The sequence below is a fragment of the Scleropages formosus genome, chromosome 13, assembly GCF_900964775.1.
Source record: "Scleropages formosus chromosome 13, fSclFor1.1, whole genome shotgun sequence".
In the NCBI taxonomy this organism is placed as follows: domain Eukaryota; kingdom Metazoa; phylum Chordata; class Actinopteri; order Osteoglossiformes; family Osteoglossidae; genus Scleropages; species Scleropages formosus.
This window is the reverse complement of record NC_041818.1, coordinates 29404870-29421027: the sequence shown is the minus strand read 5'-3', so window position 1 is coordinate 29421027 and position 16158 is coordinate 29404870. Positions and strand designations below refer to the sequence as shown.

Sequence of the window (16158 nt, the reverse complement as noted above, 5' to 3'; positions counted from 1 at the left end):
AAATGTTTACTTTTTACACTGATACTTTTCCTGCAGTACTGTACGTTGTACATTGCGCAAGTGTCACACCCAAGGCTTCCACACCTGCCACCGATCAGAGGGGAGGGATATAAAGGGGCCGTGCTGGCACACCTGCTCGCGGAATCTCGTCTCCAGGGCGCTACGGTTGGTTCGTTCCGCCTTTCCCCTTTCGGTTTGCTTCAAATAAACGCACTGGCATTTGGGTTCCCCGCGACACAACCTCGCTTTCGCCTCTTGCGACCGGACAACAAGGCAACGCGTGTGTACTGTACTCTGTAGCAGTTTCACGAGCTTCTCAGTGTGTTCCTTTGCAATTTCTTGCCTGTAGCCTTCGGAGCTTTATCCGCAGCGCGCCGCGACACCGTCACCAGTGGACGACAAAAGGCCCGTTTGCGTGACTTCTTGGTAGTTCTACCTTCCTCCACACTCTTCTTTTGCGTTTCGCACCGCTTCGATGGCAAGTGTCTGGAAGGAACCGCGAGGGGAGCGACGCGGCAAAGTGCCTGGGCTGCGCGCGACCGGACGGGGAACCCATCCTCATTCTTCGCCGGTGTCCTCCCCCAGGAGTGCGATACAACTCGAGTGCGTTCCTATTCATTCGTTTGGCAGAAACCACTGGCTGACTTACAATTTTCTCTTCGATTTTACTTCAGGATGGATTAATAATACCACCAGGACCAAGGTGTCCGGTTCCACACGCTGACTCTGTCCAACTCGACAGGTAAAAATTTCTCCATGCTTCATCAGTTCCCGCAATTAAAATCTTTACTCAATAAATTTTTATTTTTCTGTCAAGTTTTCCGCGGAGCCCGGTGGGAGAACCGCTGCACACGCAACAATAAGCCGCCTCAGCTAAAGCCGTCGCCTACGTCCGAGTTCAGGCAGCGAGCCTTTAAGCGCTCGAGCGCCGTCGTTCTCCCAGAATGCACCGCTTTGTTTTGGACGACCGCGTTCTCCCACAGTGCACCGCGGTTGTTTTCATCCTCCGGCCAAGATGGCCGCCACCGTCGCCGGCGCCACCGCCACCGCAGAGCTCCGGCCGCGCTGCCCCCTGCAACGCACCCTGCGCCCCCGGGAGAGTCTGCCGTGTGCCCGCGAGGGCGCGCGCACGTGCCGCGAGCCCCTCTACGTGCTGTCGCTTGAGCGCTACGCGAAGGACCCGAGCTCGGCGCTCTTCTTCCCGCAGGCCGCGAGCGCCTCCGAGTGGCTGTACGACGCCACGCTGAGCGACGGCGACTGTCGCGTGCGCGTCACGCTGCACCCGTGGCTCAACGCGCAACTCGAGACGAATGCGCTGCGCTGCGGCTGCCGCGTGCGGGACGTCACCTTCTGCGCGGACGGCGAGGCGCGCGGGGACCGTGCCGGCGGCGCCTCGTTCCGCGTGCTCAGCCTGGCCGTGGACGCGGAGGCCGGCGCGGACGCGGCTCTCGAGGCCCTGAGCGCGCTGCGCGTGGACTCGCTCGCGTGGTTCGGCTCGGACGGCGAGGCGCCGCCGCCGCCGCTCGTGCCGCTGCGCGCGCGCAGGAGCTGCTACGTGCCGCTGTGGAACGAGCAGGACTACAGCGGGGCCGCGTGGAGCGAGAGCGAGAGCGGGAGCGCGCGGGGGGAGCGGAGGGAGCGGGGCTGCGGCTCCGGAGAGGCGCCCGACGGTAGGAGCCCCCAGAGGCGCCGCAAAGCTGCCTGCTGCTGTCGCGTAATAACAGTAATAATGATGATGATGATGATGATGATGATGATAATAATTGTAATAGTAACAATAACAACAGTAATGTTCTCCTTGTGATTATTAATTGCTGCTGCTGCTGCTGCTCGACCTCGATGCACGTGTTGGACCTCAGAGCCCCGCGAGCCCGCCGTCACCCTGCACGCGGTGAGGCGGGCGTTCCGGCGCCGGGGCCGCGCTGTCCGGGGAGCGCTGGTGGTCCGGGTGCTGCGCAAGTCCCGCCTCGTCTTCTACGGCAAGGCCGAGAGCAGCTGCGAGTGTCCCTACAAGGTGAGCGTCCGGCGTGCGCGCGTCACGCGTTGCCGGCGAGTCGCCTGCCTACGTGCTCTCCCTGTGTGTCGCGCAGGCCGTGCTGGAGGTGGCCGACAGATCGGGCCGCGCCGCCGCCGTCCTCTGGAACTCGCTGTGCGTGCGCTGGTACCGCAGCCTGCGCCCGGGACTCGTGCTGCGGCTCTCCGGGTACCGCGTGAAGGAGAGCTACGGCGCGAGGGCGGCGGGGGGCCCCCCGCAGGACGACATCGGTACTGCCGTAGGGCCCTCGCTCCCGCTCCCGCTCCCCTCTTGCGCTCTCCGCTTCTTTCCCGTGGCCTAGCGTGTTTCTCCATCCCGTTGCCGCGGTAACGCTGCTCCCGTGCCGTGCCGTGCGGCGCCGTGCAGCCTCTGCTCTCTCTGTCTCCCAGAAATCAGCCTGAATTCGAGGAACCCGTCCGCCCGCATTTGCGTCATTTCGCCGCCGGACGTCCTCGCGCAGTGGAGCCTCCCCGACACGCCGTACGCCTTCCGCTGCGGGTACCCAACCGAACGGAACCGAACCGAACCCAGTGCCTCTGGGTCCTTAGCCGTTTCGCTGATCGCTTTGCGTGGGGCGATGGACCACCTCCTCACTTCTCACTCCTCACTCCTCTCCCCCACAGGAGCGAGCTGCTGACCTGTCCTGCGGGGACCATCTGCGATGTCATCGGCCTCGTGGTGTTTGCGGGTCGTCCGGAGCGCATCAGGAGCCGTGGTGAGGATCCCGGATCCCCTGTGCGTACATATTGGTTTTCGCTCTGAGCGAAAGCACCGATCGGGGTGTGCCTTTCCTGTCCAGATGGAGCGGGGGCGGGGCTCTGCGAGTATCGATGGCTGCGATTGGAAGATGGGACCACAGCGCAGCCAATCGCGATCCAGCTTTTCTCCACGTCGCAGCCGGAAATACAAAGCAGGATCTACCCGAGTGAGAGCTTCGCACTCTTACTTTGCACTAAAGTGTTTTCACCAAATGTACCAAAAATGGACTTTAAAATAGTTTAAAAGAGACTAGTTTTGTCTAGAGTGCATCGTGAGCCCGTTGCTTCTGGAATGCCCGTCATCGTTCGTTCTCCTCGATCTATTGGAGACAGCTTCTCCGATGCAGGAGAGCGTGTGTGCGCGTGCATGCGTGTCTAAGCCAGCGGTCCACACGTCTGTCCTGTTCTGCAGTGTCCATTCTGGTGTGTACCAACGTCCAGGTGGTGAGAAGCGCAGAGGGCCGAGCGGCGCCCTCCCGGTACCTGACCAACACGTCCTTCACACAGGTATACTGCACAGGTAAGGGCTGCGTGTTGGGGCTCAGGTGTGTTACTGACACCTAAAGCCTTCCACATCGCCCTTTTTGGGGGCGGGAGGGGGGTCTCTAGCAGCTTAAACACACTACAAGAGTGCACAGTAAAGCGAATATGTCTTCTGTGTGTGTGTGTGTGTGTGTGTGTGTGTGTGTGTGTGTGTCTGAACCTGCAGGCTCGGGCCATCACTGCTCTATGCCCTACAGGCAACTGCGCTCGGTGCGGTCCTTTCTCCAGTGGCTGCACACAGTGGACGAGGGCCACGTCCTCAGCAGGGCCCTCACTGGAGGCTACTTTGCCTTCCCGCCACTTCCTGTGTCCCTGGAGCACTTCCTGAAAGAGATGAAGGGTAAGGGCAGCGCGCCTTTCGCTCCTCCGTGGCGGAGACTCCGTCCACACCAGTGGTAATGTTGGAGCGCGCGCGCGTGCATGTCCTTCAGGAGACCCAGGCCTGCTCAGTGGGGAGGAACTGAGGAGGGAGACAGAAAAGCTGCAATACAGAGAGAGCCGCGGGTTTGCCATCCAGGCCACGGTGACGTCCGTGTCGTACAGTGGGCTTGGAGAGGTGAGTGTAAACACACGCATACACCTGCATCACTGCGGTACCACGCACCTCTACATGTGTGACATTTTCATTGAGTGGACATGTGTTCTGTTGTGAAGTTCTGTAAATGTGGCCGTAGCACTCGCGTGTGTGTGTACACGTGTGCGTGTCTGTTACTGCCAGTCCTCTTTCCTCTCCTCACAGGGGGAGGAACACAGAGCTCTGCGCAGGGCAGTGATTCGGTCGCCTTCCGCTTCCAGCTCTTCCAGTGTGTGTGTCCAGCTCGGTCCCACGTCTCCTGAGCTGCAGGTGGCGGTGGGGTAAGCCCCCCCAGCCCACGCCTCCCGTAGTGTCGTGGTGTTCTGCCCCGAACCTCTTTGCTCACTGCTGCTGTCTGTTGCCCTGCAGGTCTCTATCAGGACACAGTGGAGTGTCCCCAAGGAAGAGGCTCTTTGGCAGCATGGAGCATCCCAGGAAGAGGTGTGTGTGTGTGTGTGTGTGTGTGTGTGTGTGTGTGTGTCCGTCCGATTCCCACTAATGGCAGCTTTGTGTCTCCTGTTGGGCTCAATTGCTCTCCTGTACTTTCTGGCAGGCTGCCCTTACCCCTACCCCATGCGCAGGAGGATGAGGACGCGGACACAGGTGAGCAGCCCCCCCCCATCCCCCCACCGCACACGGTCACTTGTCTCGCTGTGGGTGACACTCTGACGTTACTCCGCATTCGCTTGGCATCACAAGACTTCAGCCTGTGGGAGGCATCCATGGAGTTCCTGCAGGAGGATGCCGAAGACAGCAGCGCCGCGGAGCTCATCCCGTCGGACGTCCCCCAGGGTCCCCGGCTCGGCTCCGTCCACGCCTTCAGGGAGACAGTGCCTCGGGCGTTCTGCCCCCTGCGGAGGGTCGTACAGGCAGCAGCCATCGGCCTCCAGGCAGAGCGGCTACAGGACACGCTGCCTTGCAGGAAGCTGGACACATTTGCGCCCGCACCGCGTGTCTACAGCGGGCATTACACACTGACCCTGCGAGGTGGGCCCCCGCACACCCCTACCCACCCACACTTAGTGTCTCCCACTACCTGACTCCTCTCCTCTTCTGTGTCCACAGCTCTCAGTGACAGTGTCCTCATAGATGCCTTGTTCCTCCCAGCTGCCCCTGGGAACCCCCACTGGTGTCCCCACCCCACCCCGCACAACAACACCTGGGAGTCCATCCTGTCGCACGGGGGCTTCTCCCCATCCGTGCCCCCGCCCGCACCCTGTAAGTATGTGCACACAGCAGCAGGGGGCTCTGCAGGGCCAGTGGGTCATGGTACGCTGACGGCCGCTCTCCTTTCCTCTTCCTCTCCCGTCCCGTCCTCTCGTCCCCGTGTCTGCACAGCCGATCTGATGGGCTCGGCACCCCAGCTCGGCGCTCGCAGGCTCATGTGTGTGCTGCAAGTGTGTCACCTGGGTAGCGGGCAGCTTGAGGTGGTTCTCAGGTGTGCGTATCCCCTGCGGGACTAAGGAGGTAGAGCACCTTCTCGCTGTGTCCTCCGAGTCCATCTTCTCCTGTGTCGCCTGATGTCAGTTTCGCTCTTATTTACTGTAGTCATGTGCCCTTTAAACACTGCGCTCATGTACGAGTGCGAAATGGTAGCGGTGCTTCTTCTGTTTGGTGTGAAGTGTCTGTTAGTAGCAGATGGCAGCTTCTAGCCCTGCAACAGCTCCCCCTAGTGGCACCAGCTGCGTGTCCTCTGAGGAGGACGTGTTCAGATGCCGGGGGCTGGGATCCATCTTCCATCTGCTGTCTGAGTACAAGCAATGAGGCTACTCTGGTAAACAGTGTTCGGAACTGTGTGAGAAGGACACCCGTGCTTCGCCAGTATTGATAACAAGGATGCAGAGAAACGAGTAACTAATATTCCACCATACAGTGTGGAGTGGGTGGGGAAGAGAGGGAAGCACTGTGATAAACGGTGTAAACCCACCTCTTTTGTACCACATTACCATTTACTCCACAAACCACTTTTCATGACCCTAACGTGGCCCTTAGAGAGATGCCAAGGAATCTTTATTGGTTTCATTCTTTGTTTTTCAAATCATTATATTTACATTTATTCATTTAGCTGATGCTTTTCTCCAAAGCGACTTAGTGTTAAGGTCACAATTCTTACATGCTTCCACTCACTTACCCATTTATACAGCTGGGTAATTTTACTGAAGCAATTTAGGGTAAGTACCTTGCTCAAGGGTACTACAGCCGGAGGTGGGGGTCGAATCTGCAACCTTTGGGTCCAAAGGCAGTAGCTCTAACTACTATGCTACCAGCTGCCCCTGTTCTTGCGGTAAAAGAACAAAAGAACAAGCTTGCGGTAAATCATAACGTGAGCATGGACAGCCAGGGCTGCACAGCAAATAACAAAGTGTTCAGTGTGTCGGAAGCGCCGTCATCTTTCTGTTCACACCTCATGGACGCCCTCGTCCTTATAGGTGACGCTCACCGAAGGCACACAAGTATTTTTCATCATACGTCACATATGAAGGAATGCGAGTCAGTTAATACATTAATTCTTTAATGCAGGTTTTCATGAGTGTTTTCTCGCCGATTCGCTAGTGCTTTGCTGTGAACCCTTTGAAGGGTACCTGTGAGCTTCTTCGGTAAGACGAACCGCTTCAGTGAGTGTGTCCCCCCCAACCAGTCCACACCATTTGAATAACCGCTGTTCTCAGCAGGGTCACAGTGAACCGGAGCCTATCCTGGAAGCATTTCTTTAAGGCTGAGGGGGGTGCACCCTGGTCCGCCAGTCATCACAGGGTAGAGAGACACACAGAGACAGAGTCACTCCCCCATTCACACACTAAGGGCAATTTAACATTATACCAGTCCACTTGAACTGCATCTCTTTGGAGTGTGGGAGGAAACCAGGGCACCCAGAGGAAACCCAGACAGACAAGGGGAGAATGTGGAAACTCCTCACAGACTGAGCGGGGATCAAACCCACGTTCTGTGGCTCCACCCAGGTGCTGTTGAAACTTTTCTAGAGAAGAGGTGAAGAAATAAAGTGCTGTTTTGGAAGTCCACGCTTGGCACTTGCTTTCCAGTACATGTTCCGAGCGGGACTGGTGTCGGTGCTCTCCCGGGAGCCTCTTTGGACCCGCGCCCAGAGAGAGGGATTTCACCTCGTCCATGTGCTCAACACCTGGGTCCCAGCAGCTCCCTGTTCCTCTGCAGGCTCTATGTGTGCATGTGTGACTTTTATTTACTCATTTAGCTGACACTTCTCTCTCTAATGCAAGTTACAACGTTGACATTCTACTATTTACCTGTTTACACAGCTAGGTAATTTTAGTGGAACAATTCAGAGTAAGTATGTTGCTCAAGGGTACTACAGCTGGAGAGCCAAAGGCAGCAGCACCATCCACTACACTACCAGCCATCGTGTGTGTGTCTGTCTGTGTGTGTGTGTGTGTGTGTGTGTGTGTGTGTGTGTGTGTCTCACCTGTCTGCTTCACCTTTGTGCGCCCGTGTTACCTTAGCTGCTGCCACAGTTTCACCACGTTGAGCTGCTTTGGGGTTAGCAAGCACCACCTGTATGGTCCACAGGGCACCAGAGGATGGATAGGACAGCTAAGCACACGGGGGCTGCGATAAGCACTGCGCTTCCACTTTGCCAACAGTCCACCTTTGAGTGCAAGCAAAACCCGGGTGACCTTTGTCGATAAATGCGGTGAACGGGGCGAAGAGCGCGGTGTCGCCAGCGGGTCAGTACCTGACGAATCTCAGAGAGCGGCAGGCGAGTATGTCCGAGGGGTCGGGCAACACGGAGTCCACGCGAAACCCTTCAGCCAGAGCGATCTTCAGGAGCTCCTCGACGAAGGCGCTCGTGTCTGGAATCGCGCCGCCGGCCGAGGAATCGGGGGTCGTCCCGGGTGAAGTGAGGCCCAGCTCCCGGAACCCGTGCTTCTCGTACAAGTCCTGGGGCAGCTCCTCTGGCCGGGGCACCCACTCGAGCCGCATGTAGTTTGGCCTTCCAAGGGCAGGCCGCGGGTTCGCGGCCCCGTCCGGCGCACGGTAACGGAAGCGGGCGCACAGCAACTGGACGAAGGCGCCGGCCGTGCAGAAGACGTTGGCCGAGTAGACGCGCACGGCACAGGAGCGCAGCTCGTAGTTCTCCGGCCCGCGTTTCAGGTTGAAATGCAGCATGCGTACCTGACAGTCGACATCGGCGCTGAGCACGGCGCTTCGCCAGCCGGCACCCCGCGGACCTGCTTCGTATTGCCGGATCTCCTCGAGCAGGGGCCCGATCTGAAAGAAGTCCGCTTCCCGCTTGAGCAGGGACATCTCCTTGAAGTCGTCGGGCAGGTCGAGGCTGTTGGAGCGCAGGTAGTTGAGGATGTAGCGGAACACCTTGCCATCGCGGTCGATAAAGAAGTTGCCGTGCTGGTCCCTCAGCAGGGGCATCTGCCCGGTGAACATGGCCCCCAGCATAGAGTCCCTGCAGCGGGTCAGTGTGTCCAGCGTGGTGGTGTACACCTCTCCTCCCACATTGAGGCACACGGGGTCCCGGAGACGCGCGCTCTCGCCGTTCTGCTGCTGCAGCATGTCGTCTCCGCAGTAAGTGTGGCACGAGCCGTCCGCCAGCGTGGTAAATGGCGTAAGGGAGCAGGAGGAGCACAAACCGACCCTAAAACATGATCATCTCTTCAACGCTTGCATGTGAGCTCACAGTCATGGCTCCTTCCTCCGAGGGCCGGCCCGGTCCCGCACAAAGGCCGCTTTGTGCGTGCGGACAAAGGCGCCGAGCAGAAGCTTCCAGACTGCCCAGGGTGCGAATTCACACTTTGAATACGCAGCGCAGCTAAACGCACGCTTCGAATGCGCGCCGTCTGTGTCGCGCTTGTTGAAGACGCACTGATGAGCGGAGTGGACGCATCTGTGGACGCTTGCTTCTGGGATCTCTCTTGGATTTTGTCTCCGTCTCTCTCTCTCTCTAACACACGCACTTCAGATTCTGTTCCTTCGACTTCAAGAATAATGTTGTGATTTACGTGTCTGTCCGTCCGTCCTTCCCGTCATCCCTTTGCATGGGGTCTTGTTTTCGTTAAAATTGCTTTGCTCTGTTCTGTCAACGATTTTACCGTTAGTTATTGTATTATTGAACTGGGTTGTTTTGTATGCTTATAATATTTGGTGGCCCGCTGTCAGCATGTGTGCCTTTGCACCTTGTGTCCTCTCCAGCCCCACAGTGTTTTATTTGCCTTTAATGTTACCAGTGAACCAGTTACAAAGCCAAAGAGAGCATACAAAATACGAATACGTTCGCAACGGTATTGTCCGTGCCTGCAGGAGCATTGAACCTTCTTGCGTTTTACTATGCAAGACAACTTTGTGCTTGTTGGTGACCAGTAAACGGGCTATAATTTGGCAGAAGCCCCTCATTATGTAAAACCAGAAGAGGTGAAATTAAACTGTCAAGAATAAAAAGTTGCTCTTGGGTAATTCCATTTCAGTCTAAACAAATTTGCTTACCTGGTTATAACGCGTATAGTACTCGCTCTAAAATGTGAATGTCAACATGATTTAACAAGAGATTCCTCCATCAGTATCATCAGAGTATCGTTGCTCTGCATGTGTTCTCTAAATGTACTCATAGGCATCAGTGTTTTTAAAGGGGTTTGTCAGCATCTTTATAATTAGGTCTTCAGATTGTGATTTGTACTCTCGATTTATAGAATGAACTCTGAAAACCTTCAATGGAGCTAAAACTCAATGTGAAATAAGGGCAATTTAAACAGAGAGGCAGAAACTGCACTAACGTTAAGGAGCCCAGGTAAGCCGTGGAATGAAGACAAACTCGTTGCCCTGAACAGGTTCGATCGGCAATGCTCTCAGGTGGCCGCCACGCTAGAGCGCTCTGGCCCCTCCGCCACGCTGGCCTTGCAGACGAAGCGATATGGGCGGCTGCAGTGGTCATCGTTGAGCCGCCCATCGTTGTGTAGGTGGGCGCAGTCTTCTCCTCCCCCCAGACCGTGATGCCTCCAGTCGTCAGGCTGCCCTGGTTTCCAGTGCCTGTGAGAGAGCGCATATGTGCACACGCAGTATATGCTGCTTTCAGAGGAGCTCTTTGTGACCAAACAGCCTCAACGCAGTTTCGACATAAGAGACACCAAACTGGAGATTTACTGTTGACGTCAGCACGCTTGAAGCACCTCAAGTTTACGCCACGGTTTTCCTCAGCGTGGTGAAAGGGTTGTGGGAGGAAAAAGAAAGACCCTAGACAGTGTGTGGACGAGCAGCAGAGCTTGAGAAACTTGCCTTCTGTCCATGATATATGGTGCGCCGTCCACCCACTCCCAGTCGCCAGTGCGCTCATCCGTCAGGCCGATCCAGAAGTAAAACGGCATGGTGTGTTTGCTCACGAAGGTCTGTCTCGGCAGCAGAGAAAGCCAACGACAGGCAGGCTGTAAGTGGCGACTACTGGACCGGAAGACACTCCGCCAAGACTGTCCTGTCTTCCTCAGCTGGGCCAGTCGAACCTGGAGCTAACTGGGTTGACTTTGACATGGGACTCTACGCAGCTCATGCGCACGTGGATCCACCTTTTTTGTCCTGCTGCTTAGTGAATTTCTGCAAGTGGTCTAGCTCTGAACACGGATCGTGGACCATTCCTGCGTGAATCACCAACGCTTGCTGGAACTCGGCTCTGCGCGCACACACACACACACACACACACACACAGAGTCTGTGCCACTTGTCCCATACGGGGTCGCTGGGAGCCGGAGCCTAACCCGGCAACACAGGGCGCAACGCTGGAGGAGGAGGGGACACACCCAGGACGGGACACCAGTCCGTCGCAAGGCACCCCAAGCGGGACTCGAACCCCAGACCCACCGGAGGGCAGGACCTGGTCCAACCCACTATGCCACTGCCCCCCGCTCTGCAGCACATCTTTAATAAGAACTTCTGGGTTGACATGAGTCCATCAGTGCAACCACCCTCAAGCTGTCACATAAATGTGACCTGTAGGTTGACCCACCCATTCTCCATCGTCCTTCAGGGTTGCCAGTGAGGCGTGCATGCGGCTGCAGGAGTCTCGAGCAGAGTCCCAGGACTTGCCCTCGTTGGAGAAGTAGTAGCAGCTCGTAGAGTAGAAGGACCAACCCAGTGGACAGCAGCCTTCTGTGGAGACTGGACAGAAGACAGAAGGATATTTAGTCACTCAGTGGAGTGGTTGTTGAAAAGTTGGAAGAAAGGTTCTGAAGCCCACATTGCTACCATATTTACATATATGTCAGTGGTCGTATGCTGATCCTACCATTGCTCGTAATTTTATCCAGGTTGCATTTCAACTGGTTTACCAGGGTCTTAAGCGGCTCCAGGCCATCAATGGCTTTCAGGGACTTCTCCACTGCACTCAGACATAGGGGACACCTTAGTAAGTATCACATGCTCACAGGATGCAAAGTAACACTCTACATTGGTTGTGTGGCATGTGCAGTTTTAAGCTGTTTCCATGTTGGTTAATTGGTTTGTTTGTCAGAAGAAAAAGACGGAGGAGACGGCAGGAAGCGGGTTCATGGGGACGCACCAGAGACGAGCTGGTTTTCTGTGGCCTCCATGGAGAACTTGAGCTTGTTGATTTCTCTGTAGACATTCTGATCTAGTGAGGAGGAACCAGACTTTATCACACTGGTGCTGAAATCGCTGCTGTACGAGTGGAGTTTGTCTCTCTTGTCCCTTTTGTCTGTCTCATCTTCACTTAGAGTGAAAATTACACCACGTTTCACTGGTAGCTTCAGTGTGATCATCTGGTGTCCAAACCCTCCATTGCACATTTTTGCAATGAGGGCACGCGACTAAAGGACATGATATGATCCAAGGTTACACTGGTGTGTTCTGTACCCTGTGAAAAGTCTCCATTCCTCCCAAGGGCATGCGCTCTACAGTGTTAAGTGAAACATGCAGGCGCCCTTTACTGTAGTGCCGGCGAAGGGGTCCTAACCCTAATCCCATGGACCCCAGCGATACGTGAAGGCCTCTCGAACGAGAGGAGCGTCCGCCTCACCTGTCTCCTTGCCCACGTGCACCTTGGACGTGATGGATGTCATGGCAGCACTGAGGTTTGCCACCATCTTCTCCAGGTCTGCAAACCGTCTGTCCACCTTCACATCTGGACATTTTCAGACACGGAAATGTCCGTTTGTCCTCGGATTGTCGGCGAAGCAGTAAATACGTGAGGCCTGTACTCACTGCTGACGGACACGGCGATGATGAGCGACACGACAACGATGGTGCACACGCACAGCACTGCGCACTTCTGCCACGGAGGCCTGTTCGTCCACCGTGAGGAAGCCATCTGTCGCATGGACTCTGGAAAATTCCAGAAACACATATGTAGATGTGGCCTTGCACCCATGCATGACACAAAAGCCATGAGCATATGTCCTGCGGTAAATGCGGTAAAAGTCATAGCCAAAGGAGAGTAATTCCACGGGGTACCAAAGTTGCAGTACAGTCAAACCCGCGCCGTGTCCACGTCGTGACCTTTCCCTCGGTTCCCACCCCGAACCCTCGTTTCCAGCAGTGTCACGCTGGCTCCTCAGCCCTTCTCCCCGACCTGTTTTCCAGAAGGCTCTCTCCTCGCTCGTGTCCGCACACTCAAAGTCGTCGTGGTAGTCGTTGCCATTCGCGTTTGAGCGCCGGGTGCCTTTCGTTGGCTCCTGCATTGGCAAAGCTATGATCTGGGGTAGGAGATGAGAAGATAGACAGTGTGGCTGGACAGTTAGAGTGTTGCAATGGAGAAGCGAAAGTCAAGAATGACTCTACGTGCCCTCTTTCCTCTGGATAACGTCCCCAGTTTACCACGGAGCAAAGAGAGTACACTGTTTTTTTTTTTCTTTCGTGGAAACGCAGCTGTGAAGTTTGGTGGAAAATCCCTCAAATGAACTGTTACCGCCAAGCTGCTAAAGCTCTTGTGCGGCAGGAACAGCAGATCCCTCTTGTAGTGTCGGAGTGTCTCTTATTTATTATAGCTGTGTCCAAGGTTTTCACAAAATCGACCCTATTAAAAAGTGTGGGGGGGGGGCGTATATACTGTTCAGCTTTTATTGACTGTGACTTGGTAAAAGTCACTTTTGTGTTATGAAGAAACGGAGCTGCAAAGTAACTTTTGGTCCCAGTTGTGTTAGTCGGTTGAGACCCCGAAGTTCCCTATTGATGGGACACAAAGATTTATGATTATTGTGAGTATCCAATTAAAAAATACAGTGTATGCACACAATCTGAGGGCAACCAAGAGAAAGAAAGATTAATATTAAGCTTTAACTGTAGGGAAGTTGAAGGTTTTACGATATGAAGTTGTGAAATAGCAGAAAAGCAGAAGTTAAAACACAAAATCATCAGAAATACCGTGCTTTCCCTCAAGTGAGTTTTTTGGTGGAACTGGACAGGAAGCAGTGTGATTTTCCTGGTAGAAATGCATCCTTTCATCCACAGCCTGCTGCCTCACCTTCCCTCACTTACTCCCTAATTTACTGTGAGCGAACGGGTCCTTCGGGTGAGTCTGTCCTCACCGTGGTTGTCCACGGTACGGCATGGAGCCACTCGTCCTGTCCTCCAGCGGAAGGTGCGGACCCACAGAGTGTGACTTTCACTTCGTTTATCGACACACAGCAGTTACTGTGTAGTATTTAGCTGACGCTTCTACCACGGTAAGATGAGTTTCGGCGCTAGGTACACAGCTCGAGTTCCCATGGCCGTTCTCCCATCTGTACCAGAGCAGCGTAATACACGCGCACGCACGCACACACATGCACACACACGCACACACACGCGCACACACACTTTCTGGGTAATTTAAAAGTCTTTGGTTCACCTGGAACGCATGTCTTTGGGCTGTAGGAGGAAGCCAGTGGGAACACGGAGACAACATGCAAACTCCACAGAGACTGAGGAGGGATTGAACCCATGTCCCCCGTGCTCGGTCTGTGTGGACTTCGCAAGTTCTCCCCGTGTCTGCATGAGGTACCAGTGGGTGCTCTGGTTTCCTCCCACACTCCAAAGACATGCTGTTCAGGTTCACCCATAGTGTGTGAGTGACAGAGAGAGAGAGAGAGTGTGTTCCACTGATGTATGGATGAGTGACCCCGGGTAAGTAGTGTATCTAGCAGTGTAAGTTACCACGGTGAATAAGGTGCGTGGGCTGATAACACTACACAGAGTTCACTGGAAGTCGTTTCGGAGAAAAGCGTCTGATAAATAAATAAATCAATGTAAAATGTAAATGTGCCGCCCTGAATAAGGCCTTACAAGGCACAAGTGCTATCAGCGGTGTGATCGCCAGCCAGGATGACATATTGTGCCCAGGTCGAACACAACGGTCAGCGCAGGGCTGGACTGGACGCAGCGCTCAGCGTAAGGTCAGCGTTAAAGAATATTAGATGAGAACCGACAAATTAGCCTGCGTACGCGTGAGCTGATGTGTACCACTGTTTGTAGTTGAGCACATGTGGACACAAATGCGTTGACCTCCAGTTCTCCTGTAAGTCCAAACATTCCCATTCAATGAAAAGTTCCAAAATGAGCACATCACGTGAGACCGTAAACAGGACGGCTAAAAAATACATTTTCCCAGAGAGGACAATTCATGAATATAAATCCAGTAAATGAAGCAACAGAACTTTATTTGTTAAATTACATAATTTTTAAAACTTTGCCGAACTGGCAACATCGAAGCGTACAAGCTGTACGCTTACGTAAAGGGAATGTTTTCAAGCACTGACGGTGGACCTCTTCCTCATCTGTCTGGACTAAATTCTGCCAGTTTTGTGCCTGTTTGACATCGACCGTCACCCGCTAAGGCCGGTCAGACGAGGGCTCTGGCGTGCTGCTGCCCTGCTACCTGGCATCTCTTTACTGCCCGACTCCTCCGGTACCGAATTTGACGCGTGGGCCCACTTACCAGAGCAGCGGTGTGAAGCACTGCATGGGGATCTCTTCTTCTGGAACTGCTTGGGAGCGATTCTGTGCTTTGCACTTTGAGCCAAAAGCATCGTGCATATTTACCGTTACGGCAAAGTCAACAGGACAAGGGTTCAGGTGAGAGTTTGTCCAACATGTGGAACCGAGCACGGGTGAAGATACCCGCGTTTCTACATCTTGTTCGTGGTTGCGGACTAATGCTAGAGCCCACGCTGCAATCGATTTGATTCTGCTGTGGGAATAAACAGGAAATCTGAGCTGCCGAAGCATTGCGAATGTTCCACGTGAAAGTACAAACAACGACGTGCTGCATGAACTCAGATATTCTTCATTCATGCAGCATTTGGACGTAACCAAGAGAGTCCGGAAAACTGGGGATGACACCGAGCACAATAGTTCTGGTGGAATCAGTCACATGAACTGAAAGGGTTTCCACTCATGTAACATCAGTGTTTTTCAGTGACTCTGTACCACTTTACTGACACAGAATAAGGATCTGCACATGGCATATTTCAGATCTGGCATAACGGATCTCATAATGGATATCTGAGACCATCTTTCCATCCGTCCGTTTTTCTTGCCCGCTTGTCCTACAAAGGGTTGCGGTGGCAACAGAGAGGGCAGAGAAGCCCAGACGCCCCATCCCTCGCATCTTCCTCCAGCTCAACCCGGGCATCCCCAGCCGCTCCCAGGCCTGTTGGGAGATCCTTACCAGGTGCCCAAACCACCTCAGTATACTACATAAGAATTAGCAAAGAGCACTGAGCCCCAGGGGACACAGTGGTGCCTTACCTGCTAAGTGGGTGTGGGGTTTGAGTCCAGCTCAGCAAGTGTAGAGTTGACGTGTTACACCCATATTTGCACCCCTCAGACATGTACGGAGGGCAGCAGTGGCAAACCGCTTCTGTTCTTCCCTTGCCTGGACGGCCATGGCAATGGTCATCAAGGTGCTGGATTCAGCTGGCTCTCACTTCTACACGCAGTGAGCACAAGGGGGCAGCTGGTAGTGCAGTGGTTAGAGCTACTGCCATTGGACCCAAGAGTCACGGATCTGAATTGAACAAGGTCCTCAGCCTAAATTGCTCTAGTAACACTACGAGCTGTATAAATGGGTAAATAACTGTAAGTACTTTGACACTGCAAGTCTCTTTGGAGCAAAGTATCTGCTGAATGAATAAATGTGGGAGCAAACTGGGCTTAGAGGTTAGAGTTAATGGCCTGATCGGAGTTACAGTTTGCGCTGAAAAGTGGGGATCGTATTTGTGCCTAAATGCTGAGTTGCTTGTGTTTGCTCGTGCTTTGTTCACACACTTCCTGAGAAGTTCCCG

At 54.4% G+C, this 16158-nt stretch overlaps 3 protein-coding genes across 5 annotated transcripts; 1 reads left to right on the top strand and 2 right to left on the bottom strand.

Moving 5' to 3' along the window:
• The first annotated feature begins 853 nt into the window (after nt 1-853).
• LOC108922887 (RPA-related protein RADX) lies at nt 854-7588 on the top strand. 3 transcript variants are annotated; one of them, XM_029257322.1, is made up of 15 exons: nt 854-1670; nt 1860-2014; nt 2091-2265; nt 2425-2533; nt 2659-2750; nt 2835-2960; nt 3206-3313; nt 3503-3676; nt 3768-3892; nt 4076-4191; nt 4280-4351; nt 4464-4513; nt 4610-4897; nt 4976-5128; nt 7528-7588. In XM_029257322.1, exons 1-15 carry the CDS (start codon nt 1016-1018, stop codon nt 7536-7538), a joined length of 2409 nt encoding a protein of 802 aa, XP_029113155.1. In that variant the 5' UTR covers nt 854-1015; the 3' UTR covers nt 7539-7588. The 3 variants fall into 3 exon arrangements, with proteins under 3 accessions (XP_029113155.1, XP_029113154.1, XP_029113153.1); XM_029257321.1 differs by lacking the exon at nt 7528-7588 and adding an exon at nt 5249-5990 and having other exon boundaries at nt 5018-5128; XM_029257320.1 differs by lacking the exon at nt 7528-7588 and adding an exon at nt 5249-5990.
• An 11-nt stretch (nt 7589-7599) lies between these two features.
• LOC108923146 (BTB/POZ domain-containing protein KCTD21-like) lies at nt 7600-8554 on the bottom strand. Its single transcript, XM_018733705.2, has one exon. The coding sequence runs from the start codon at nt 8450-8452 to the stop codon at nt 7613-7615; it is 840 nt and encodes a 279-aa protein (XP_018589221.1). The 5' UTR covers nt 8453-8554; the 3' UTR covers nt 7600-7612.
• Nucleotides 8555-8694: 140 nt separating this feature from the next.
• Nucleotides 8695-15129, bottom strand: asgr1a (asialoglycoprotein receptor 1a). The gene is made up of 9 exons (XM_018733704.2): nt 14811-15129; nt 12468-12591; nt 12101-12220; nt 11916-12020; nt 11439-11510; nt 11166-11258; nt 10887-11038; nt 10166-10275; nt 8695-9919 (listed from the first exon to the last, which is right to left on the bottom strand). Exons 2-9 carry the CDS (start codon nt 12574-12576, stop codon nt 9739-9741), a joined length of 942 nt encoding a protein of 313 aa, XP_018589220.1. The 5' UTR covers nt 12577-12591; nt 14811-15129; the 3' UTR covers nt 8695-9738.
• Between the last annotated feature and the right edge of the window lie 1029 nt (nt 15130-16158).